Raw genomic sequence first — 25996 nt, 5'->3', positions numbered from 1 at the left:
ATATAGATGTGTGAATCCACACTTGAAGTATCACATAATGTGATTATGACTGGGTGCACCTCTCTCCGCGAGGTTAGAAATTTGAATTTTATATTTATCTTGTTTTAATTTTCTCTCTAAATGTCGAACCGATCAAATTTATATCATAGATCAACCTTTTTATAACAGTGTACCATCATCTCAAAATCCTGGATACGCCTCTGATCTTACATGACAAATAATACATCCTAATAACAATACAATTTCTTACGTAACAATCTAAAATAAAATATTAAGAATTATCTGAACCACAACAATATCGAAGAAAAATTAAGATGATAGAGACAATCAAATAATTCAGTTTTGATTAAACAATCGACATATTGATATGATATGATATTTAAAAAAAAAAAAAAATAACTGATCAAATCGAAATATTAAGATACAATGATATGAATCAATGATTGATTTATTTAATATACTAATTTGGATATGGTGCCACTATAAGAGTAACTAATGTTACTTGAAAGAAATATCCACCAAAACCTTAGTGTAATTTTCAATTGAGATGTATTATTCTCTTTTTAACTTAGTTTCTTTGCTTCTCTTCTTGTCCTCCCTTGTTATTCTAGTTAGAAAATGGAGTAAAAACAAAAAACAAAGGTTACCTCCAGGTCCATGGAGACTTCCTTTTATTGGAAGTTTACATCATTTGATCATTGGAGGACAACTTCCACATCGCGTTTTTAGAAATTTAGCGCGAAGGTATGGACCTATTATGTACTTACAACTCGGGGAAATTCCTGTTGTAATCATATCATCACCTACTATTGCACAAGAGATTTTGAGAACTCATGATCTCGCATTTGCTGATAGGCCACAATTTGTATCCACAAATATCATATTGTACAATAATAAAGATATTATATTTAGCCAGTATGGTGACTACTGGAGACAAATGCGTAAGATTTGTATGGTAGAACTTCTTAGTGTGAAGATGGTCAAGTCCTTTAGTGGAATTCGACAAGATGAGCTTTCAAGTCTCATTTCATCTATTCGTTCCACAAGCGGCGGAGCTACAGTATTGATTAATATGTCAGAAAAAGTTGTTCGGTTTACAAACTCTGTTACTTGTAGATCAGCTTTTGGAAAAATATGCAAAGGTAAAAATGAGTTTATAACACTTATGAAGGAAGTACTATTCTTTGCTGGAGGATTTGATGTGGCTGATTTGTTCCCTTCTTGGAAGTTACTTCATAACATAAGTGGTGTGAAATCTAGATTGATGAAGGCACATCAAAAAGTTGATTCAATTATGGAAAATATTATTAATGAACATATTGAAAATAAATCAATTGGGAAAAAGAAAAATGGTGAGTTTGGAGATGAGGATTTGGTTGATGTTTTACTAAGAACTAAGGAGAACTCTCGACTTCAATTTCCAATTACAAATGACCATATTAAAGCTGTAATTTCTGTAAGTTTGCTCCTATCATTATCTTTTCTCACCTTGCTTTTATATTTTCAAAGTTGGATGTTTATAAGGGACTTACATAAATCTCATTAGCTTAGGAGTTAATTACATAGATAAACTTCATTTTTCAATATTACGTATCTTACCAGATTTTGGTGCCTCCAGATATATGTCTAGATATATCTATATCTTGAATACATGGGGTCAAATTTAGGTGTAATTTGTTCTCAATATATTGTATCCAAGTGGATTCGCATGTGTCTGAGATACATAACAAATCTCGCTCATTTCTCTCCCATCTCGCTCACCACTCTTCCATGTATTTGGTATCCCAGATACTTGCGGATCACTCCAGATATATATATATATACGAATCTCGCTCGCCTCTCTCCCTATTTTTGTATATCTGGTAGCAAAATTACATGTATCTAAGTGTAAGATATATAGGAAACTCTTAATTGTTAGTAAGATACGTAATATTTTGAAAGTATATGTAAAAATAAAATATATGATAGTGAAGTATGTCTAATAATGTATTTTTTCCATGTTAATATAGTTCTAGACTCCTTTTAAGGTTTCTCCTTGAACAATCGAATTCATCGATTTGATTTATTTGTTTGTTGATATAGGATATATTTATTGGTGGAACTGAAACTTCATCTTCAACTATTATTTGGGCATTATCAGAAATGATGAGGAACCCAAGTGTCATGGCCAAAGCCCAAAGTGAAGTGAGACAAGTCTTTAAAGGAAAGAAAAAGTATGATGAAAATGACATAGAAAAGTTGACATATCTAAAGTTAGTGATTAAGGAAACATTAAGGCTCCATACTCCAGGTCCTCTTATGGGACCTAGAGAATGTAGGGAGAACACAAATATAGATGGATACATCATTCCTCAAAAGACTAGAGTACTTGTCAATGTATGGGCACTTGCGAGAGATCCGAAATATTGGCAAAATCCTACAAGTTTTATACCAGAGAGATTTGAAAATTCTTCGATTGACTTTATGGGGAATGACTTTGAGTTTATTCCGTTTGGTTCAGGAAGAAGGATGTGTCCAGGAATACAATTTGCTTTAGCTAGTGTTGGATTTTCTTTGGCTCAGTTACTCTACCACTTTGAATGGGAACTACCAAATGGAGTTAATTCAAAAGATTTGGACATGACTGAAACACATGGATTAACTGCATCAAAAAAGAAAGATTTATATTTAATTGCCACAAATTATCGTATCAATGAAGAATATTGATGTTATGCGTGAAATAGCGAAATTTAGTTTAAACATCGTGACGCATGACTTACTTAGTGATGATTCAACAAACTTGTAAACCTTATCTTTGAGTTGTTATTCTTATTTTAGATTGTCATTATTATCTTTTGAGTTGTAATGAGTTATGTAGGTATTAAATCTTGTATAATCAATATCATGTTTGATAGTTGATAATAAGGAGATAAGTTATTTATGTATAAATTAATACGATGTTTGATTTACAATTTAGAGATTAATATAACTAATACATGTATAATTTATGAGAGAATCTATATATTATTTTATGTAGGACAAAAGGTGGAATAAGGTAGTCTAATATGCTTTGTTCTAACAATGTGTGATTTTCTCTATAACTTCTAAAATATTCCTAACATATTAAAGTTTTCTACCATTTTTGTCTGAATTAGATTCGTTTGATTACATATCATGCACCTGGTGAGAGCTTGAGGTGTCACATATAATATAAGATCAGGACAATTGAGGTTAGTTTGTATATGTCTAGGCTATGTTTTACTGAGTTATATATTAAACAATTTAAGGTAAATAAATATCATAAAGTTTGTGTAACTGGTGTGAATTGGATCAATTAGTTTCATGTTCGAGGTAGATGCCAGGTTGATTACATGAATGTCTCTTGTGTCAAATTTGAAACAAGTTTAATAAGTCAATACCTTATTTTAAAGATCTAAGCTCAAGTGGTGATATCAATCTCTTTATGGATTCAACCCACTGGGAATAGATCTAAGAAAAAAGGTATAACTTACACTTGTTGACAGAAGAATCCTTCATTTGAGTTTTCGTTCAGCTAGAGACCTGCAAAGGGAGGAAGATCAGCATCAACCTTGTCAAAAAGAATGAATCGACTTAGAGGTACACATCAAATCGAGCTTGCAAAGATCCATTCTCGCCCGCTAATGCTGAGTTAGGGGTTTCAATTGTGGGAGAAGCTTCACACCCAGCTGGGAGCTCAAACTAGATTTGGAGCTCCATTAGCTCATTGAAGAAAGAGGGGTCAAGGAGAAGATGATACCAAAAGCTAAAACGACCTTCATCCTTATCATTTTCCTTATTTCCTTTTCGATCTTTGTTTGCCTTTTGGTTTCTTTTGTTTGTTTTAGCTTTTTTCTGATTTTTATGGGCCTAGCACTTCGGGCGAAGTACATTGTATATAACCTCATTTACTTAATAAATTAGGCTGATTTGGTCTTTTAACAAAAAAAAAAAAAAGGAATAAATTATACATGACTAACTAAATTGTGCATTCATAATCACCACATAAGATTGATAATACGTAAATTTCCTCATAATTAATATATGTATTACTAATACTTGCATAACTATAGTTAGTTACTTTAGACTTGATTTTTTTTATAAAAAAAAAAGTTCTAAATGGCACTTCTTTTTAATTGTCTGATGGAAATAACACCATCAATTCACAACCTAGTATAAAAATGAGGTACATAGACATTGATATTTTGTAGAACTTTATAAGATGAGCCCAATTTCTGAAATAGTTTTTGAAGGCTAGTACTCTAGTCTTAAATTCTAGTTCACACCTATATAAAAGGTAATATATTTTCTTTTGAAAAAGAATCTCAAAATCACATAAAACTCATTGGATATTCATAAAGAGATTAAGACATTAAATACAACCTTTGTCAAAGTTACCATCCAGCGGTTTTTAGTTATCAAATACATCACAAGGAGGTCAGAAACATGCTACTAACGCCTTAGAGAGGGACAAAATTGCACTCTTACATTTTATTTGTTATTACAATTTATTTCTCATCACTTTAAAATTTGTTGAAAACAAACTAATTGAACTTGTGATAAGTAAAGTTGGCTAATGAAAATACATTCCGTAAAACCCAAAGCAATCAGAGAGAGAAATCTAAGGGGAGAAAAAAAAACATATACAAGGATATATTACAAACAAAAAAGTACAAGACAAGATAAAAATGAAAGCAAATTAATCAAACAACTTTATAATAAGTTGAATGTGATAGACTCATCAAATCCTTTCTTTGATCATCAAAGAGATTCTATCGTATTAAGATTTCTGATCAAATGATCTTTACAAACAAAACAACTCTACTAATGCATTTAATTTACATTAGTAAATGCATATAAAGTAAAGTACTAGGGAGGCAAAAATATTAGGAAGTTTATTTATGGATAGAGTTTGTTGTAATAAAAATTCAAGGAGTAGAAATCCTAAATTGTTTAGGTTTTGTTATTTTTTATATTTATTTCATTAATGTCTAATTAGAATTTGTTTGTCCTAGTTCATATAGGAATATGTTATCTAGTTCTAGTTTAATTTGGTTTCCTAATTTTATAAATAAAGACGTTGCTGGTTATTTTCAACATATGAAATTATAAGAAAAAGAAAGTTTCATCTAGAAATAGAGAAAAGTTGAATTAAGCGTCAATATTTTCCATCAAATTAGTATTAGTTCCTGTGAAACGGAATGATTGGAAATATAATCAAGAGTTTTATGTGTAAAAGGAATTTGGCACCGATTCTCCATGATAAGGAACGTAATGGCTTTAGATCTTATATCAATGAAGCTGATTTGCCTCCATCAAAGCGGAAGAGGTTGGAAAATCTCCCTGTTTGCAGCAAGAAGAATAAAACAGAGATAAGTAACGAGATCACTTCATCTGCAAGAAACGATTTAACTGATCGAAAGAGGCTGGGTATTTCAATGACGGACTATTTCTCTATTGAGCAATTGAAGGATCATATACATAATCTCAGTCATTATAATCAGGGATCAACTGGAAATACGATAGTACGTTCTGTCTCTGAGAATGTAAATGTCTGTCAATTATGTGGCATCGATAAGCTTGTTTTTGTCCCAACACCTATATATTGTTCATCATGTTGTAAGTGTATCAAACGCAACTTGATTTATTATTGGGCTGTGGATGAAGCTGATGGACGGCACTGCTTTTGTACGAAATGTTTCAGGAAGTGTTGTGTCGATGATAATGTCTCATCCCAAGGACTATCAATTAGCAAAAATAAGTTTCAAAAGGCTAAAAATAATGATCGAAATGAAGAACCGTGGGTACAATGTGATAAGTGTGAATGCTGGCAACATCAAATATGTGCTCTTTATAATGCTAAAAAAGATTTAGAAGGACAAGCAGAGTATATATGTCCGTTTTGTCGTTTAAAGGAAATCGAAGCAGGAGAGCATGTGTCTTTACCAGTTTCTATCGGAGCTCAAGATCTTCCAAGAACTATGCTTAGTGATCACATTGAGCAGAGACTGTTCAGGCGCCTCGAGCTAGAAAGAAACGAGAGAGCAAAATTGTCAGGACATGATGCTAACGAGGTACCTGGTGCAGCAGATCTAATTGTCAGAGTGGTATTGTCTGTTAACAGAAATTTGAGAGTAAATCAACAATTTTTGGATATTTTTCACAATGAAGATTATCCTCCAGAGTTTCAGTACAAATCAAAGGTGATTCTATTATTCCAGAAAATTGGAGGAGTAGATGTTTGCCTCTTCGGAATTTATGTCCAAGAATTTGGATCAGAATGTGCCCCTCCAAATAGACGTTGCGTCTATTTATCATATCTCGATTCTATCAACTACTTTAAACCTGATATACAAACTGTAAAAGGGGAAGCTCTACGAACTTTTGTTTACCATGAAATACTGATTGGATACATGGATTACTGCAAGAAACGAGGTTTTACAACCTGCTATTTATGGGCTTGCCCCTCTATAAAAGGCGAAGACTACATCTTGTATTGTCATCCTAAATCTCAGAAAACACCGAAACCAGAGAAGCTCCGGTTGTGGTATAAGTCAATGTTAAGGAAAGCATCTGAAGAGGATATCGTGGTGAACTATACTAATTTATATGATCACTTTTTTGCGCCGAGTATAAGGAATAGTGCTGCTCATTTGCCATATTTCGACGGAGACTATTGGTCAGGCGCTGCAGAAGAAATAATTAGGAACATTGAGACAGAGAATAGAGGTGATAAAGTTAAAAAGCTAATGACAAAGAGTACGTTAAAAGCAATTGGACATGACAATGTTTATGCAGATGCAACTAAAGATATTCTAGTGATGCAAAAGTTAGGGCAAACAATCTTACCTGTGAAAGAAGAATTCATCATTGTAAATTTACATGTTGTGTGCACAAACTGCCAACAAGCAATACCATCAGAAGGTCGATGGTCTTGTAAGCAATGCAAAAACTTTCATATTTGTGCGAAGTGTCTCACGTTGCAGAAAACACACACTTCTAGTAATGGAGAAGAGCATTTACGTTCTGAGGTTGTGATGGACGAGGACGATATACCTGCTAGCACTGAGGACCAGGATGCCATTATTGAAAATGATATTTTCGAGAATAGGCATTCTTTTTTAAGCTTCTGTGAGAAAAATCACTATCAATTTGATTCACTTCGTCGCGCCAAGCATTCCTCAATGATGATATTGGATCATCTCTACAATAACATTCGCCTGTCCAGAACTGACTCTGGCTTCGAAAAGGAGCAATTCGAGGGTCAGGGACCATTGAAGGTCAAATTAATGGGTGTTCTGGTGCATGCATCACAATGCCGTGCAACCCTAAGTAATCCCTGCTCGTTCTCAGGATGCATCAAAATTAGGGAACTTTTTCAACATGTAAGCCGGTGCAGTGTTAGAGTTACAGGGGGATGCGCACTTTGTCGCAAAATTTGGTCCTTACTGCATTGGCATTCACAGACATGTCAAGATACCAGTTGCCTAGTTCTCCGTTGCAAGGACATTAAAAAGCATGGCGTGGCTACACTTAGGTCAGGGTTTCCAATTGGACACCCTTAGTCGGAAAATTATACTGTATATACAAGTAAAATGATAAATAAAGTCGCCGATTTGTATCAGTAGTAGAAGAAGAAAATGCTTGCAATTGAGACGTGTAATCGTTAGAGCTGCTTCGTCGTCGTCTAGTACTGGTCTGAGACGTTCGATGAATTCTCGAAGAGTTTATAAGGAATCACAAGCTCAAACATTATTTGTTGTGCCTATTTTCATCTCTGAAAGTGTGCAATGTTTGCTTTCCATTATGTATCTGTAATGGTTTTTATTTTCTGTTTTCCTAATATGTAACTAATTTATGTATTACTATAGTATTTTTTCGTATCTAATTTAAGTATTACTAATTTCTTCATAACTAATTTATGTATTACTAATACTTACATAACTATAATCAGCTACCAAACGACCATACATGTTTAGATTACACTTCTTTTTGATTGTCTGATGGTAACACCATCAATTCACTGCCTAGTACGAAAAACGAGGTAGGTAGACATTAATTTTTTTTGAAACTTTATAAGACGAGCTTAGTTTTTGTTATAGTTTTTGTAGGCGAGTACTCTATCCTAAATTTTAGTTCACACCTATATAAAAGGTAATATATATTCTTTTGAAAAGATATTTCAAAATCCCATAAACTCATTGAATATACATAAAAAGATTATGTCATCAAATATAATTTTTGTCAAAGTCACCGTTTGACGTTTCTAGTGATCAATACATCGCAAAGAAGTTGAGAAACATGCTACTAACAACTTATAGAGGAACACAATTATACTCACAAATATTCATCGATAAAAACTCTATTTAATCATAGTTTAATTATTATTACAATTTATTTTTCATTACTTTAAATTTTGTTGCAAACAAGATAATTAAACTAATCACAAGTAAAAAAAAAAAATCTAATCACGAGTAAAGTTATAAATAAAATAAAGTTGGCTCATGAAAACACACTCCTTAAAACCAAAGCAATCATAGAGAGAAATCTGAGGGGAGAAAAAAACACATATACAAGGATATATTATATTACACACCTTAAGTATTACAACACAAAAGATTAAAATGAGAGGAAATTAATCAAACCACTTTATAATATGTTGAATTTGATAGACTCATCAAATCCTTTATTTGATTATAACAAAGAAAGAAATGATGAATGCAACAAGTGCTAACATAAGTGCTGGAGATGAATTGGTGGAGCCAATATTAGAGTCATCATAGGAGCCTCCATATTGTGCTGTTGCAATAGCAACCAACATGCCCAAAAATAAAACAATTGTAGCTGAAACCCTAAAACCCATGCTTAATTTAACTCACACAAATGGTGATGATGATTTCCTTTTGAAACTCTATTGAGATTCCAACAAAGCTCCTTGCTTGCTTATATAGAGAAGTCATATTGAGAAGTTAATATAATAATCCATTACTAGCTAGCTTTCCCTTAGTAGGTGACATTATATAATAAATTGGTCTATTTTTAAAATTTATTTTTTGCCAAAATTCATTCACCCAATCTTTCCCTGATGGGAAGAGGTGAAGTCAGGATTAGGAGTGGGACATAAAGCCTAATCTGCTTTTACGACGAGAGAAATACTATCCTATTAATTAGATTCTTGATCAAATAGTCTTACAAACACAACAACTATATTAATACATTTAAACTACATCAGTAGATGCATATAAAGAAAAGTATTCAAGGAGGCAAAAATGTAGACAATATATTTTCTATATGTTAAAGTTTTGATGGATAAAGTCACCCGATATTCGTACTGATAGGAGGTAATAATTTTTTGTAAAATTAATTGAGATGTGCATAAACTATTTCGAACAGTCTAACACCGTAGTTATAAAAAATGAAAAAAAGTTAGGTTGAACCATTATTTTCGACTAGATGTTAATTTTATACATTGTAACAACCTTGATAATGATAGTACTTGAACTAGTTTTGATTGCTTATTCTCTGTGTTTCTAAAACCTAACGTGGTTTGGTCGTGGTATATAATATGCCTTCACAACTAATATGCCTAAGAACGTGGATATAAATAAGTCAATACAAAAAAGTATAAATATGTATTATTTGAGAGAAGTAGGTGATTTTTGTTCAATTAAAGGTCTTAAATATCAAAGGATTGTAATTTTCAACCTATTATTATTATTATTATTATTATTTTATTCGGTGTTTAGTATTTATATTAAAGCTAAACTAAATTCGAATTTACTCGCGCCGAAAGGGTAAAGCTTCCCTAACAAAGATGACTCTAAACCCACGAGAACTTAAACTCGAGACCTCTGATTAATAATAAAGGAGAACTTACAGTATACCACAACTTTTATCGGTGCAACCTACTAATATTAGTTACGTAATAACCAGGATTATTGTTGCAACTTATAATTAATAGGAAGAATTAACATGAATAGCTGTCCACTCAACCACATTAATTAAAAGTAGCCTCAGATGTATAATTATAGATGGTATATAATATCTATCATGTATATTAGTTAGAAAAAGTAAATAGTAAACTCAATCAGCTATTTTTGTAATCCCAACTAATATTAGTTAGAAATTCTTGCTACATACAAATTTGATTCCTCTCCATTTCCTCGTGTATTTGGAGATTTGGGCATGCATTTGTTACCCAATGAGTAATCCTGTATGATAGAGTTTGGTCAACCATGATTTGTATGTACCTATTAATTTAATGGAAAAACTAAAAATGGTAGATGAAGATTGTTTGAGTGAATAAACAAAAATATATAAACGAAAATAAAATAAAAAAAACAATTAAAAACCACCAATGTAAGATACCTGAAATTGGGGAAGGATGATTAGGATTTAGGAAGGAGAAATGATATCTTTGAAATTTCAAAAACTGATGTTTGAGTGAATTTAGGAGAAAAATCAAGTAGGTGCAAGATGAAAGAGAATAACTAATGGTAAAATTATACAAGGAGGCAAACATGTAATATGTATTTACGATAAATCACTATAGTTTAAAATATTACAATTTGTAACATATAGGGTTTTATAGCAAATTTCTCTATCATCTCTCCCTCTCTTCCTTGTCTCTCTCCTCCCGCTGTCCCCCCCCCCCCCCCCCCTCTCTCCCTCTCATCTGCCTAGTTGCAGCCCAAAAAATATTGCACATAAATATGACAATTGTATTTTGTATTATGTATCAAATGTAATTGTATTCCATAAATTGTATTTTATATTATGTATCGATTGTTTACGTATTTTGTATCAATTGTATTATGACAGTTTGTATTCTGTCAAAGTGCCAAAATTGTGTTCGTTAATACAATTGATCCAATTATATTTGATATATGATACAAATCAATTGTATTAATTATATTCAGACAATTATATTTGTATCAACTGTATTTGTGTTCTGTATCAATTGTATTCGTGATACAACAAATACAACATGTATTCATCCTCTCTCCCCCTCTCCCGACCTCGCTTGCCTCTCTCCTCTTAAAATGAATACAATTGTATTCGTTTTGATACAAATCAGTTCTATCAATTGTATCCATGATACAACTTGAGAACAACAAATACGACAAGTATTCAACCTCTCTCTTCTATCTCCTTGATTTCGCTCGCCTCTCTCCTTCCCCTAGCGTATAACTATTGTTCGTAATTAAGCAAATTATAGTTAGGAAAAATTACAGAAATCCCGCCTTTTAATTTACTTATTACCATTATCCCCTATAAGTTTTACAAATCTCCAAAATCCCTCATTTTCGCGCATCAGATTAGTGTATCTCGCACATCAGATTAGTGTATCATGTATAAAATGTAATGTATCTTACTTAACGATTAATGTATCTCGCGCATCATATTAATGTATCAGCGCTTATATTATTGTATCCGTTTGAGAGATTTCTGTAATTATAAATTTTTAAGGGATAGATTGTAATTTTGCCTCAAAAGTATATGATTTCTGTAATTTGCCCATAAATTACAATCTATCCCTTAAAAGTTTATAATTACATAAATCCCTCAAACGGATACAATAATATAAGCACTGATACATGCGCGAGATACAATAATATAAGTGTTGATACATTAATCTGATGCGCGAGATACAATAATATAAGCGCTGATACATTAATCTGATGCGCGGAATATATTAATATAAGCGCTGATACACTAATCTGATGCGCGAAAATGAGGGATTTTGGAGATTTGTAAAACTTATAGGGGATAATGGTAATAAGTAAACTAAAATGTGGGATTTTTGTAATTTTTCCTAGAGTTATGGGCACATCTCTAATTAAGCCCAAACTATAGTCATTTTTTAATGTTTCCAACCCAGATCTACCCAATTTGGTCCATCCCATAAAGTCCAATATATTTTTGGGCTAGACTTATAACCGGCTAAGGCCCAAAGATTCCGTCAGATCATCATCACTGCAACGCCGCGCTTTATCTCCTCTTCTGGAACTCTCCCTTCGTTCCTCTCACTGTCTAACTCACTCATTGAGTCTCTCCATGGGCTCATCTTCTACATTCTCTCTGTGCTCTCATCCAACGGTACTTTCCTCTACTCTATTAGCTCACTCGAACTTACAATTATGACTAAATTCTCACTTTTTTTCGTAATTTTTAGGTGAATTGTGAATTTAATGGTAGAAAAGTCGGATACGGATTGCAGAAATCGTTGAGCAGTTCATCCAGTTATTGTTTGATTCATATTTCGCCGATTTGTATAAGTAGAAGAAGAAAATGCTTGCAATTGAGACGTGTAATTGTTAGAGCTGCTTCGTCGTCTAGTACTGGTCCGAGACGTTCGACGAATACTCGGAGAGTTTACAAGGAATCACAAGCTCAAACGCCAGCATTGCCTGTTGACAGAATTGTTTCGTTTGTTGTGCCCGCTGGTGCCTTTGTGGTTATCTCTTTTGGTATTGACATTTTGCCTATTTTCATCTCTTTTTCTACTGATAGGCTGATAGCTTTAATTTCTTATGCTGAATTGAGCTTTTGAGGAGGATTTTGCGTTTGAGTACATTCTGTTATCACTACTAGTGTTGGAGCAATAAATAAAATAAGGAGTTAAAAATTACTTCTTTCAATATATGTTACACCTTTTAACTTGACACAGAAAAAGAAGACTTTTGAATTTATGGTCTAAAGTACTAGAGTACTTGATTATTGGTGCACCTATAAAGTTAAATTGTTTCCAATTATAAAAAAGTGACATCTTTTGGACAAATTAAAAAAGGAAGTGTGCCACATAAATTAGAACGGATTAAAAAGGGAAGTGTGCAATGTTTGCTTTCCATTATGTATCTGTAATGGTTTTAATTTTCTGTTTTCCTTGTATTGAAATTGTTTTTGCATCCTTTTGCGTCTAGTTTAAGCTCAATTGCAATGCACCTTATAACTGTGGCAAAAAATATGAAATTGCAAATGGTAAATTTGACATTCTTGCTCTTGTGTTTTTCACAATGCCAAGTTAGTGGCAGGCAAGGCTTTAGTATTTGGGGAAAGGGTCTAACTTAAGTGGGTTTCCAGTTTTGGCGGATACTGGAAGAAGTCAGGAATCATGAGGTCTTGTGTGAAAATTCTCAACTTAATAGAAAAGTTTGAAGTTATTGGAGTGCTTGGCAGTATGACAGAGACCTGATATTCAACCATGAATGGAGAACTTAAGGCTCTTTATATGGAACCTTTTAAGCTGTACATCCTGCAACGGATTACCCTCGTTTTGTTGAGTTATTCGTGACTAAGAAAATGAGTTAACACAGTAATGTTTCAGCATTTTAGAGGCTTAGATTTAAAACTTAGAAGTGCAAGGCACCTTACAGCCAAACAGGATTGCCATTTTCATTTTGCAGCCTTTTGATATCATTTTAGATGTTCTGCTGCCTGCACTCGTATGAATGTATTTTGTTTGACATTTTGACTGAGTGACACTGACCTGTTTTTTAGGTTCCCAATTGTTGCAATCATTGTAATCAATTTAATATGCTTTAATTATCTAATATAAATTAGCCATTGAAAATTATATTTCCTCTTTAAGAGCCATTTTCTAACAGCTTTTGAGAAATAGGTTCTGCAACTTCACAAATTCATTCTCTTGAACCAACTTTGGTTGTAAAGCGGCTTACTCAACACAACCATGAATCTGGTTTTCATCTTTTAGTTGCCAAATATAGTTCTATGCTTAAGGGACACCGGACATGTAGTGTGTGGTAGTTTTTTTTTTTTAAAAAAAAATTAGTGAGAAGATGATGACTTGTTCCGCAACTTATGGCATCCTCATTTAACTATCTTTTGAAAATCAAGAGGATTACTAGGAGGAATGCTCTTGTTCTTTTTAGTTGTTTTACTGGTGAAAGTTAATGGAATGTTATTAATATTGTGTAGAAATATTCTTAATGATTATGTTATATTGATTAAGAGCTCGTTTGGATTGGCTTCAAAAAAGTAACTTTTTAAAGTGTTGAAAGTTATTTTAGAAATAAGTAGTTATGTGTTTGGATAAAAGTGCTGCAGTTGAAATAAAAATTATTGATGTGTCTGGCAAATAAGTGTTGTTAAACACTTTTTTTTACCAAAATGTCCTGAAATACCCTTAAAATTGATAACATTATATAAAAAAAAGGTTTTGAGATGAAGGTCTTCAATGGAGTTGAAGACCGTGCTCATCAACATTCTAAATATATGTTGGATTTTCTCTGTGTGAAGATTAGTGATTGAAAGCGAAGAAGGAGGGTTTATTGGTAATAAATGCTTGAGGACACTTCAATGGCATCCTAATCAGCAACAGAATATCCTAGAAAGAATAGTTTGTGCTGGGATAGAAATAGAATAGCACTTATATGGATGAGGTCATGAGCCTCCCTTCATTAACTTACTTCAGTGTCGATCATCCCGTGAAATTTTCATGAAAAAAAAAAGAGAAAATTGAAATGTTGAAGAGGAACAAGAAAAATGTTGGTGAGAACGTTGGAGAAAACTAGGGCCACAACAACAAAAGAAAGTTGAGGGAAAGAGGACATCTTAGAGTTTTATTTCACAAGGGCAAATTTGGAATTATATACATGAATTGAGGGTACAAAAGTAATATCCTTGGTCAAACTTAAATGACTTTTAAGTTAAGAAATAGAAGTAGGGAGGGGGGTCCTACTTTTAACTTCTTAATTATTTTAAGTCATTTTAAACTTATTTTAAGTTATTTTTATATTTGCCAAACACTCCTAGAAGTCAAAAACTGACTTAAAAGTAGGTTTGATCAACTTTTAAGTCGATTCAAACAGGCCCTAAGAATCCAAAAGATTAGGAAATAATCCTTATTACTGTAGGCTAAAACTCCTATTTAGGAGTCTTCTTGTATGGTTGTAAGCATCAATTAAAAAGAAGTTGTTATTCCCTTTTCAGATGTTATAGATCTTGCTAATGACTTAAGTAACTTCTGCCTATCAGTGCACGGCATTATGCTACTACTTTTGGGTGGACTTCTCTTTCCTTTTTATGTTTTACTGATCACACTTCTTTTTTCCTTCTGGTGGCACTGCAATTCTTTTTTACTTCTTAAGTTACACTTTACCACCAATCCGAGCTATGTGGATGATGTCCAAGAGATTTAACTTAGCATATACCTTCCGGTGGTTGAATTATAGATTCCTTTACATGTGTCGAAAAACACTTTCTTTCATTATTCAATTACCAGTAACCTTTTAGAAGAAAAAAATTTCAACGCTGCTTTTATTTTCCATGATCATTCACTACTAATTAGACGATTCAGGTGACTGTTCTTGTTCTAATTACTTTTCTAGTTATTTGACCATCTTGAATATGAAGGAGCATGCTTGACGTTAAGTGAATCGTTAAAAATATTGTGTAAATTATTCATAATATTATGTTTTATTAGTTAGGAGAGTGGGAATTAGTAAACTTTCCTTCTTAATTTAGTTCAGAATTTCTATATGAGTAGCTCCTTGAATGTGGTTAAACCTTTCATTACAAGAGCTCATTTCTCTCTTCTTTTTTTACAATGCCAAATTCTAATAAACAGTTAATCAACCACTGGTATCGTTGCATCTAATTTATCTTAACATTCAAAGTTCTTACATTTCCATCTCCAAAGATGTTGCTCCATACTTCTATTCTATATGATGCGATTGAATTCCTCTTTCATTGCCAATTACCTCTACTAATAACTTCTGAGCTCTTTCTGCCCAAAAAATTGAGGAGCTACTTAACTTGCATCTGCATAAAGAATAAATGTCTTAGTTTTACCACAGTGTTGCTCTGGTTCAGTCATTGACTATGGGCCCTGGCCATTTCTATTGCTGCACCCTTCCCAATGAACTCGTTGCAAGTTATATCCTTCCAACTTTCACCTGGCATCCTTTCTCACGAAGGTTGAATCTTGTGAGAATGTGGCTGCTAGACTGAAGATCTTCCTCTTATGAATTGTGACTCGAAATAGAAATCTTAAGTAGAAGGAAGATTCTCTATATCGTACTAATCTATGTGTTCAGTTGACAGTTTTGTGGAAGCTGGTGGAGAAAGTTCTTCTACCCAAACCAGCCAAGACTACATCAGAAGAAAGCAAGTCTACTCAGGGATTGAAGTGGTCCATTGCCGCTGGGACAAACTTGTTGCCTGGTTTTGGTGCAAAGATTGAAAGAGAATCCAAGCTGAGGCTTAATGACTTTGCTAAAGAGCTTAGATCTTTCAGCATTGTTGACATGTCAGGTAAAATTGCAGTCAGTTCTGGCTCAGCTGCTTCAGTATTAAAGTTGGTGGTCGTCTATGCTAAATGCTGTCATAATGAATATCTTCCTTTTTAATACCTTTGATAAAAACACCCTCTATCATTTGTAGTTTTCAGAAATGCGATCATGATGTTAAAATATTTGCCTTGACTTGTTAAATTCTTAAGTCCCACCTCTTTAAAAAGTTCAGCATATAAAGACCAAAGCTTTACTGTGATTTATGATTAAAAAACATTTTCTGCATACTGATAGTGCCTGAAGGAAATTTTCCAATCTTGTTTCATTTATAAGCTTCCCCCACCATGTGCGCGACACACCAAAACCAAAGTTTTGCTGCATCTTCCTTGTATTGTGATTCTACATTCTTTGCATACTGATTAAGGATTAAAATTGCAAGTCACAAGAGGTATTGGATTGAATGTTCTAGGCTTTGGCAGGTCGTAACTTTGGAGATGAGGGGCTCTTTTTCCTAGCAGAGAGTTTAGCATATAATCAGGTAATGTCTTTTGCTCTCTCTACCCCCCTCCCTCTTCCTTTATCTGTGTAGAGTATGTCATTATTTATCATGGTCCATCTTGTTAACCCAAGAGGATAAAGCCATAATCCTGTAATGTACACAAGTAACAATACAATCCTGGTTTTTTTCTGGAATAATGTTTTTGGGCAAGTTTGGTTCCTTTACCAATGTACACTGCATTTCCTTTCATGTGATTTCCAGACAGCCGAGGAAGTAAACTTTGCTGCTAATGGAATAACTGCAGATGGATTGAAGGCCTTTGATGGCATATTGCAATCAAATATTGCTCTAAAGACTCTTAACCTATCTGGAAATGCTATTGGGGATGAAGGAGCCAAGGTAATGCACAGATGATATAGGTGAAAATCCAAAGCAGTGAGTTCTTGGAATACAGATGACTAATAAGCAGATCCTAACTTTCCCTTTGCACTTACTTAACTGTTATACCAATTTAACACGTGTATTTATGGTCATGCTTTGTATTGTATTTCTCATCTCCGCTTTGGCACTTCAGGATCAATCACGTCTATTTGGTGTTAATTTATGTTTGCAGTGTCTATGTGATATACTGGCAAATAACTCTGGTATTCAAAAGCTCCAGCTGAACAGCACTGGCTTAGGAGATGAGGTCTTGAACATGCCTTGAGCATTTAATTGAAATGCTGTTGCTAACTTGCAATGGTATTTTCTGCTTTCTGGTAAATTATTGCCTAAATTTCGCTGCAATGGTTTGTCTGAATTTTGCAGGGAGCCAAAGCCATCGGTGAAATGCTGAAAAAAAATTCAACTTTGCGTGTTCTTGAACTAAACAATAATCTGATTGACTATTCTGTATGTTATTAAGCAGAACTTGTAATTTGTATTTCCTAGTTATTAATTATCTCAATTTCTGAAGGAAAACATGTTTGATTTGGATATGGAAATAGGGATTTTCAGGTCTTGCTGGATCACTTCTTGAGAATAAAACTTTACAATCCTTGCATCTCAAGTAAGCAAAATTTATTCTGCTGTCTTTCTGCGCCCATCCTCATTTGTCGTATGTCAAATGTAGCAGTTAATTATTTTATTTTTCTTTATTGGTTTGGAGGGTGGGGGTGGGGGGAAAAGAAGTGGATTTTAATTTGTGAGGGAAAGCATATCAATTCTTATTTTCCCTTATATCTTTTAATTTATGTGCTTTAATTAACTGTTCAGCGGCAATTATGGTGGTGCTTTAGGGGCTGCAGCACTGGCTAAAGGCTTGGAGAGCAATAAGTCCTTGAGGGTACATTTCTAATCAATTCCTTCCTCCCACTGAGACCCTTCGCCTTTTGCTCTTTTTTTTGTTCTTGTAATTTGACTTGGCAAATAATTGAGCTTTTTGTCAGCCTTGATATCTTGCTTCTGCGTCATTGGACTGTTTCTTAGTATTTAACTTCTGCACTCATGTTTCCCTTTTTTTTTTTTGGGAAACAACCTCTCTACCTCCACAAGGTATGAGTAAGGTCTGGGTACACTCTCCCCACCCCAACCCCACTTGTGGGATTACACTGGGTATGTTGTTGTTGTTACTCATGTTTCCATTTGATTGTATAGAAGAGCTCTTCTTTTCAAAATCTTCAATTTCCTCTGTGACTGCTGACACTGGGATTAAGTGTTAAATGCACTAATGTTATTAGATAAACTTCTTCAGGGGGTTTCTTAATGTTCCTCACCAACAATCCGAGGTTGAAGCTAGATCTGTTCCGCCCAAAATGGAAATGGGCTACTGTTTACATATTACTGTATATCATTAACATACACCTGTATATTCAAATGTGTTTGAAAAGATTCTTTATGTGCAGGAACTTTATTTGCAGGGGAACTCTGTTGGTGATGAAGGAGTACGGGCATTAATCTCTGGCCTATCTTTGCGTAAAGGTTTGCTTATTGGATATAATTAACCATTCTCTTTAAACATATATTGGCGTTGTTTCCTGTGCATCTCTTTTGAAAGGTCACCATCATATGTCTGCAGGGAAACTTGTCTTACTTGACCTTGCCAACAATTCAATTACTGCTAGAGGAGCATTTCATGTTGCCGAATACGTCAAAAAAAGCAAAAGCTTACTGTGGTTGAATCTCTATATGAATGACATCAAAGATGAGGTAATTGAACCACTTAGAACTTTTCACAGTTTTTTTCCTTTGTAATGTAGAAGACTCTTCTCAGCCTTGTCCTTCTCACTGCAATCAGTAGACTCTCTTGATCTATTTTATGGTTTTATTTTATGTAACAGAAGCAAAGAATAAGAAAGCTTGAGATTTTGTCAAGTTGAAACCACTAAAATAAGATAGAAAAGATTTTGGGTAAGAGGGTGAGGATTGATTGTCGAGAAAAAACAAAAAGAATTTGATTGGTTAGAGCTGAAGGTGATGGCTGAGTCGTTCTTGAAACCAATCATAAGTTCAGATCACATGGTTAAGAAATTTTATAATGGTACTTACCATTAAAGAATATAATTTTGAGACTAGGTTTAATCACTTTGGGGATTCTTGCCAGAAGAAAATTAGAAGGGTTGCATGGTGTTGGATGAACTGAGGTCTTTTTAAATTTTGTCAGCAGTTCAGAAAGATAAAACTCAAATAATCCCAAATCTGTAGGGGTAGCTTTATTTTTTCCCTTCAAATACATATACATATGGACAGACATATTAACTATGTAAAAATGAATACTTTTATAATCCTGCACAACTTTAATGTTAGTATTTCAACAGTGAGAAACCTAACTGTGCTCCTCTTGGATTATAGTAGAACTGTCTGCATCCACCATAACTAAACTGCGTTCATTGGAGTCAAAAGGAAAGCTTTGTGGTCGAAGGAGAAAGATAAAAAATTGATGATTGGAGGAAATTGGTACGGATTCAGTAACAGAAGGTTAAATCTGTTGTGAAGAGTTCAAGGGATTTGGGCTGCAAAGAAGGATTTTTTTCAGAAATTTATGGGGGTGGGTTTGCATTCGACAGGGTAGTTGCTCAGAAGCACAATTAAATTTCTGCTGGAGAAGAGCTCATGTGCTGGCAACATCAGATTTAAACATAAAGTCAAACTTTAACCATATCCTTGGTAGATTAGACCAAACTAGCTAATGTTGATTACCCATTCCGGAAACTTAAGGCTATGGTTTACAATGACAGAGTATAGTGTCTACAAGCAACAAGTCCTGCACAAGAACTTGGAAAGAACTCTCTAAGTTAGCTCGCAAAAAAATTTACTGCCTTCATTTGTGTCAATAAACTTCACATGTAATCAGTAGCCTCAAGTTTCCCACTTCTTCAATTCAACCCAGTTTCTTTTTGTTGGTATGCGATTTCCTTGGTGTTGAAGATTAAAGGCGAAGGCTTTTTGTTTTAAAAGAGAACTCAAATCACATGCTTTTCACTTGAGAAACTACCGTTAATATTTGGGAAGGACCAAAGGTGTCCATTTTTTGCAAAGACGAAGGATTTATTTTATCCACAGTTATATTTGAAGGACAAAGTGTAACCTGTCCCCATAAATAAGGGATCATTTGAGTTTTTACATTGCAGATCCAGACTCGATCTCTTGATATGCATTGACTTTTCCTTCTTTTTTTTTCCCCCCATTTACATCAATATCCATCAGGGAGCTGAAAAGATTGCAGAAGCTTTGAAGGAGAATCGCTCGATAACTAACGTTGATCTTGTAAGAGTTGTTTCCTCTTTTCTATTTTATTCAACATTTCTTGTTTTGTTCATGGAGGAGGTTGGGTTTCTTAATCTTATCAGAGCATAATTTTCTATTTGCTCTGATGGCTGGAATTCTGCGAATTTTACAGGGGGGCAATGACATACATGCTAAGGGTATTAGTGCCATAGCAGAAGTTCTGAAAGATAATTCTGTCATTACCTCCGTAAGTTTCATCAAAATGTTAACTTTTACTGATTTATTGGACAAAATTAAATACATTATACTTCAAATTTCTCACGAACAGTTAGAACTTGGTTACAACCCCATTGGACCAGAGGGGGCAATGGCATTAGCAGAGGTACTCAAGTTTCATGGAAATGTAAAAGATCTCATGCTTGGGTGGTGTCAGGTAATACATGGATTGTTTCATATATGCCCTCTTTAACTATCTCATTTAGCATGCTCACTTAATTTTGTTCCAGATCGGAGCCAAAGGTGCAGAATATTTTGCCGATATGTTGAAGTACAATAGTACCATATCAACTCTAGACTTGCGAGCCAATGGACTTAGAGACGAGGTTTCATTCAAAGTTTATAGTTCTTCTATTATGCCACAATCTTTAATTTCCCTCAAAGTACATAACCATTTCCTTTTTCAGGGTGCAATCTGCCTTGCTCGGAGTTTAAAAGTGGTCAATGAATCTTTGGCGACACTCAATTTAGGGTTCAATGAAATTAGAGTATGCAACTCTTTTCCAGTACAAGTACAACCACCTGTCTTGATAAAGATATCATCTTGTATTAACTTAGTTTCTGTTGCACACAGGATGAAGGAGCTTTTGCTATCGCTCAAGCACTCAAGGCAAATGAAGATGTTAGACTCACATCTTTAAATCTTGCCAGTAACTTCCTCACCAAATTAGGACAGGTAACATCAAATGATAATATTATTCTCTTATTTTAGCTGTTTTACGCGATTTTTAGTTCCTTACAATATCCGGATGGATTCCAAATTTCAGACAGCTCTCACAGATGCAAGAGACCATGTGTTTGAGATGACTGAGAAGGAGCTTGCTGTTATGTTCTAAAATACTACATTCCTTAGATCAGATATATTTTCCTCCCTACTTGGGGCAAGGTAGATAAGTATTTTTTTTTCTATTCTGGGGGAATAGAATCGCAGCCTACCATGATATTCTTAGGAGTCCCACCTTAGTTCCCTTTTGTGACTGAAATCATTTTGAGCGGGGAACAGTGGAAATTTTGATATCGAGATACACACTGATATTATAAAAAATGTTCCTTTTCTGAAACCTTTTTTTTGCCTGGTAACGTTAGTGGCAAGTACATAGAGATTACTTCTATTCACCATTTCAGATTCATTCTCTGGTTTGAAACTCTTCTGAGTTGTTGTTCTTTCCCTATGGCCTTTTAAGCTTATTTTGGTGTTGCAGGACAGAATTAGCTAACTTTTAGTTTGTCATTCAACTGTTCTAAAGTATTCTGATAATTGTACTGTGCTCTAATGCTTATCCATCCCCTTGAAAAAATAACAGAAGGATAAAGAAAGTTTATATCAAAATCAATAGGTCACTTTAGTAGTTAAAAATTAACATGAGGATATATAACCTTGATTAAGTGTAATAGCATTTATTGATTTGACGTAAATATTTATTGTGATTACTTTTTGCTGGGAAGATTTATCCAGATTCTTGTTAGGATAATTGCCTTGCATTGCTTTACTGAGAGACAATTTGGATTGTTCAAAAGGGAAGTTCGGTGCATAAAATACCTTGCATTAGATGCAGCTTAAGAGATGTGACATAAATAACTTACTCTAATATAAAGTTTTAGTGATTGTTTTCATCGCTTGAATTCGTGACCTATACCATTGTTCCAAGACCATGATTCTTTGAACGGAAATTTATATTTATCACCTTCCGTGCCCTCTTTTGCCACTGTCAGCTGCCTAATCTAAAAGAGAAGAGGAAAAGAGAATTCACTTTGAACGTACAATTCACAAACTGATTGTTTATTTAATAGACCATCTTATACATTGAACTTGTAAAGTTTTTTTTTTAAAAAAAATGGATTTTAGCTGGATAAGTTGGCCAGCTGGGGTTATCAGAATCTTTTAAGAATTCAGTGGATAACTCTTCAAAATTACTTCGAACAGAGTGTTTTCAGGACAGAGCTGATGAACATAAAATGTGGCTAACCTCTCTAAATGACATGTCAAATGAATATGCGTAGAGATCGAATTCAAGATTTTAAATTAAAAAATTATCACGAAAATCGATTTTGCCACCATATAAATTGAAATGTAAAAGTAATACCTAATTAATACAAGTAAAATGAGTAATATTTTTGTATTTTTGTCTCTTTGTACGTACTGTTCCTTTTTTTTTTTTTTTTTTTTGTAAGTAGTGCAGATTTTGAGGAAGCTCCAGCTCAAACATTACATCACTAAGCGGTTTTAAATGTCGTTTTTTTATTTCCATGTTCTGCTCTTCTTTCTTCTCTTATTTATCAAATTCTTAATCAGATCGAGTGTATCGAAAATAACATCTTTATTATCGTACAACGTACACATTATTTTTTCCCTAAATATGTTATTTTTTATAGCATAAAATTCTTGCATAACTAATTCATCAAACAAACTTGTCAAATAATGTTACACTCTCATATTCCCTTGTGTTCAAATTATTATTATTATTATTATTTTGGGGGTGGAGCAAATATTCCCAATTGCAACCCACAGAGAGGATGTGATGGCCACTTGGTAAAGTTTCTTAAATTGAGCAGCTTTACATTGAATCTTTGTTTTGGCATGCCACGATTGTTTGTCTACTCTCTGCCTCAAGCCTGTTTCCAGGACCATTGCATTGAGTTTAGAGCCCAGTGAAACTCTAAATTTGCCAAAAAATAGAGAAATATTCTTATAATATACTTTTTTTCGTTCATTTTTACTTGTTACTTATTCTTAAAATAAATTTTCATTTTTATTTGTCACTTTGACACATCAAGAAAAGACAATAATTTTATTTTTTTTGCATGTTTTACCCTCATTAATAAGTAGTTATTTTCCAAATTTTTCAAGACATCATTTAATAGTGGATAGTTTGATAAAATACATATACCATTAATTATTTTCTTAATAGGTACGTCAAGTCAAACGTGACAAGTAAAAGTGAACGGAAGGAGTAATACTCCCTCCGGGTCCGTTCATTTTTATTTATCTATACTGTATTATATTTCAATAATAGATGAGCTAATTTATCACTTTTAGTTTCAATACATTAAATTTAAATATATTTTAAAGATAATATAACAAAATAATTATTTTTTAAGACGGAGAAAGTAGTAGTAATAATGAAAGATTAAAGAAGAGACAGATTAATTAATTCTTCCACTTCATTCATTAGTGTTTGCTTAAGAATCTTTACTCTTTTCCTGTCCATCTCCCATTATCAGTACCACATGTTCCTTCCATTTCAAATGGTGAAAATAGTTAAAAATATCTCGAGGTATTATTTGAAATAGGCTCAAAACTTATGATTTTGGTTTAAAAATTTACTTTCATGATGACTTTGGATTAAAAAGAAAAACTTTTGTTATTACATTGTTGGCTAGAAAATATCTTGAAATATCTAAATAACTCAATATAAAGAAATAAATTTTAGATCTATCTCAATTTCAAAAATTAGTTTATGAGAAGGTTTCATCTCATTAATCATTAATGTGAGACTTTTTCATTATTTAACAACCCGCTCATGCTCATAGATGAACATCTACAGTGTAGACAATTTTATTTGGGAGCCTAAATCCTAATATCTGGTGAAATGAATCTTGCTCTGATACTATGTAAATAAATAAACTTTGAACCTAATTTAAAATTAATAGATGAAAAAAAAGAAAGAAATAATACCAGGATTGACTGGTCCACTTTGATGATCTGTTATTTAAAGTAAAACTAGGGGCAATTAGATCACAACTTCACAAGATTCCTATAAATTGTTGGGCACTGACTTTGTTGCACCCAAAAAAAGAGTACCAAAGTGGTCATCACAAACTACAAGAAAAAAACTAAAGGCAAAATAACAAAAATAAAACATTTCATTCAAAAACTCAAAAAAAAAAAAAATGTCTTCAAGATTGCTTATTCTTTTCACTTTCTTCCTCTTCTGCCTACTTGTTCAAGTAAAATTTTTGAACCATTAATTAATCACCTAACTACCATATGATTTTGTTGTTAAACTATTTTTTTTTGTGCTATTACTAGTCTAATTATTTTAATGTTCTTTGCTTGTAGGTCTCTTCTGATATTGACATTGAAGACCACCAAAATCAGGTATTTCTTTACTCTTTTTCCATCATTTAACAAAAAAATGACACTTAAACTAAACATTACAGAAATTATTTGTCCTAATTAACATATATAATAAAATAAGAGTATAAACAAATTATGTTAAGAGTGTCTCACACTAGTCAAGAGAATGAGTTGATGTCTCCTAGTTTGGACAATCGTTACCTTATGAGCTACTCCTGTTGTTTCAATTTGTTTGTCGTAATTTCTTTTTAGTTTATTCTAAAAGAAATTGTCTTTTCCTTAATTTTGATTAAAAAAAATTCAACTTTTCACGTGATATATTTATAAGGACAAAGAATAATTTCTCTCTTACCTTCTTATTGTTCATTTTGGTTGTGCAAATCTTTGTTAGGTGGTGAGAGGAGGTAACAGGAGACTCTTGCCCTATGTGGGTAAGTTTCAATTCTCAATCTATTTCAATTGAAAAGAAAAATAATAAGAGCCTATTTTTATTAGACGTTATTAAATTTTAAGGGTTGAAATTGATTTTATAAATAAATCGTTACTTATTTGTATAGAAAAAGAACAATTTATCTATGTTTTATATCAAATAAATAATGACTTATTATCAGTTTTAATAATAAATTATCAAAACTGATAATAAGTTATCATTTATTTGGTATAAAACGTAGATAAATTCTTCTTTTTTCTAAAATGACTAAAGTACCCTTGGAACTTTTTCAAATTTTGTAAATTTATATGTTCCTTTTAAAGAAAAAGAAGAAAGACATAAATGGAGAAAGTTTGTAGTTTTGTAAGATATTTTGAAAACCATAAGTTAAGAATGACCAACTTTTTTGGTGTTTACTTTCTCTTTTTTTTTCGTAATAAAATAAAATCAAAACACGCAATTTGACCAGCTTACAAACTTAGTTACACACCCGAAGAAAACTCAAAAATTAAAGTTTTAATGAGTCTGTTCGATTTATTATTATTTTGAAAAAAAAATAAATGAACAGATTGTGGAGGACTATGCAAAGTGAGATGTAGCAGGCACTCAAGACCAAATTTATGCAGCAGAGCTTGTGGGACTTGTTGTATGAGGTGCAAATGTGTTCCTCCAGGCACTTTTGGTAACAGAGAAATTTGTGGCAAATGTTACACAGACATGACTACTCATGGAAACAAGACCAAGTGCCCTTAATTTAT

The 25996-nt window shown here is 33.1% G+C and overlaps 4 protein-coding genes across 4 annotated transcripts; all 4 read left to right on the top strand.

The window, feature by feature from the left end:
* The first annotated feature begins 547 nt into the window (after positions 1–547).
* Positions 548–2740, top strand: LOC125823956 (premnaspirodiene oxygenase-like). Its single transcript, XM_049503304.1, has 2 exons — positions 548–1456; positions 2083–2740. Exons 1-2 carry the CDS (start codon positions 548–550, stop codon positions 2704–2706), a joined length of 1533 nt encoding a protein of 510 aa, XP_049359261.1. The 3' UTR covers positions 2707–2740.
* A 2458-nt stretch (positions 2741–5198) lies between these two features.
* On the top strand, positions 5199–7562 carry LOC125823966 (probable histone acetyltransferase HAC-like 1). Its single transcript, XM_049503315.1, has one exon. The coding sequence runs from the start codon at positions 5199–5201 to the stop codon at positions 7560–7562; it is 2364 nt and encodes a 787-aa protein (XP_049359272.1).
* Positions 7563–11966: 4404 nt separating this feature from the next.
* LOC125823952 (uncharacterized) lies at positions 11967–21791 on the top strand. The gene is made up of 18 exons (XM_049503299.1): positions 11967–12096; positions 12173–12467; positions 16063–16272; positions 16730–16788; positions 17011–17148; positions 17363–17437; positions 17557–17640; positions 17736–17797; positions 18004–18073; positions 18633–18708; positions 18806–18936; positions 20434–20493; positions 20627–20701; positions 20783–20887; positions 20961–21056; positions 21138–21218; positions 21305–21406; positions 21498–21791. The coding sequence occupies exons 1-18, from the start codon at positions 12055–12057 to the stop codon at positions 21564–21566; spliced, it is 1830 nt and encodes a 609-aa protein (XP_049359256.1). The 5' UTR covers positions 11967–12054; the 3' UTR covers positions 21567–21791.
* A 2728-nt stretch (positions 21792–24519) lies between these two features.
* LOC125823953 (snakin-2-like) lies at positions 24520–25996 on the top strand. Its single transcript, XM_049503300.1, has 4 exons — positions 24520–24678; positions 24791–24829; positions 25200–25239; positions 25807–25996. The coding sequence occupies exons 1-4, from the start codon at positions 24622–24624 to the stop codon at positions 25989–25991; spliced, it is 321 nt and encodes a 106-aa protein (XP_049359257.1). The 5' UTR covers positions 24520–24621; the 3' UTR covers positions 25992–25996.

The sequence above is a fragment of the Solanum verrucosum genome, unplaced genomic scaffold (assembly GCF_900185275.1).
Source record: "Solanum verrucosum unplaced genomic scaffold, falcon-dt-bn FXZP01000786.1, whole genome shotgun sequence".
NCBI lineage: Eukaryota > Viridiplantae > Streptophyta > Magnoliopsida > Solanales > Solanaceae > Solanum > Solanum verrucosum.
This window is presented reverse-complemented; position numbering and strand designations above follow the sequence as displayed.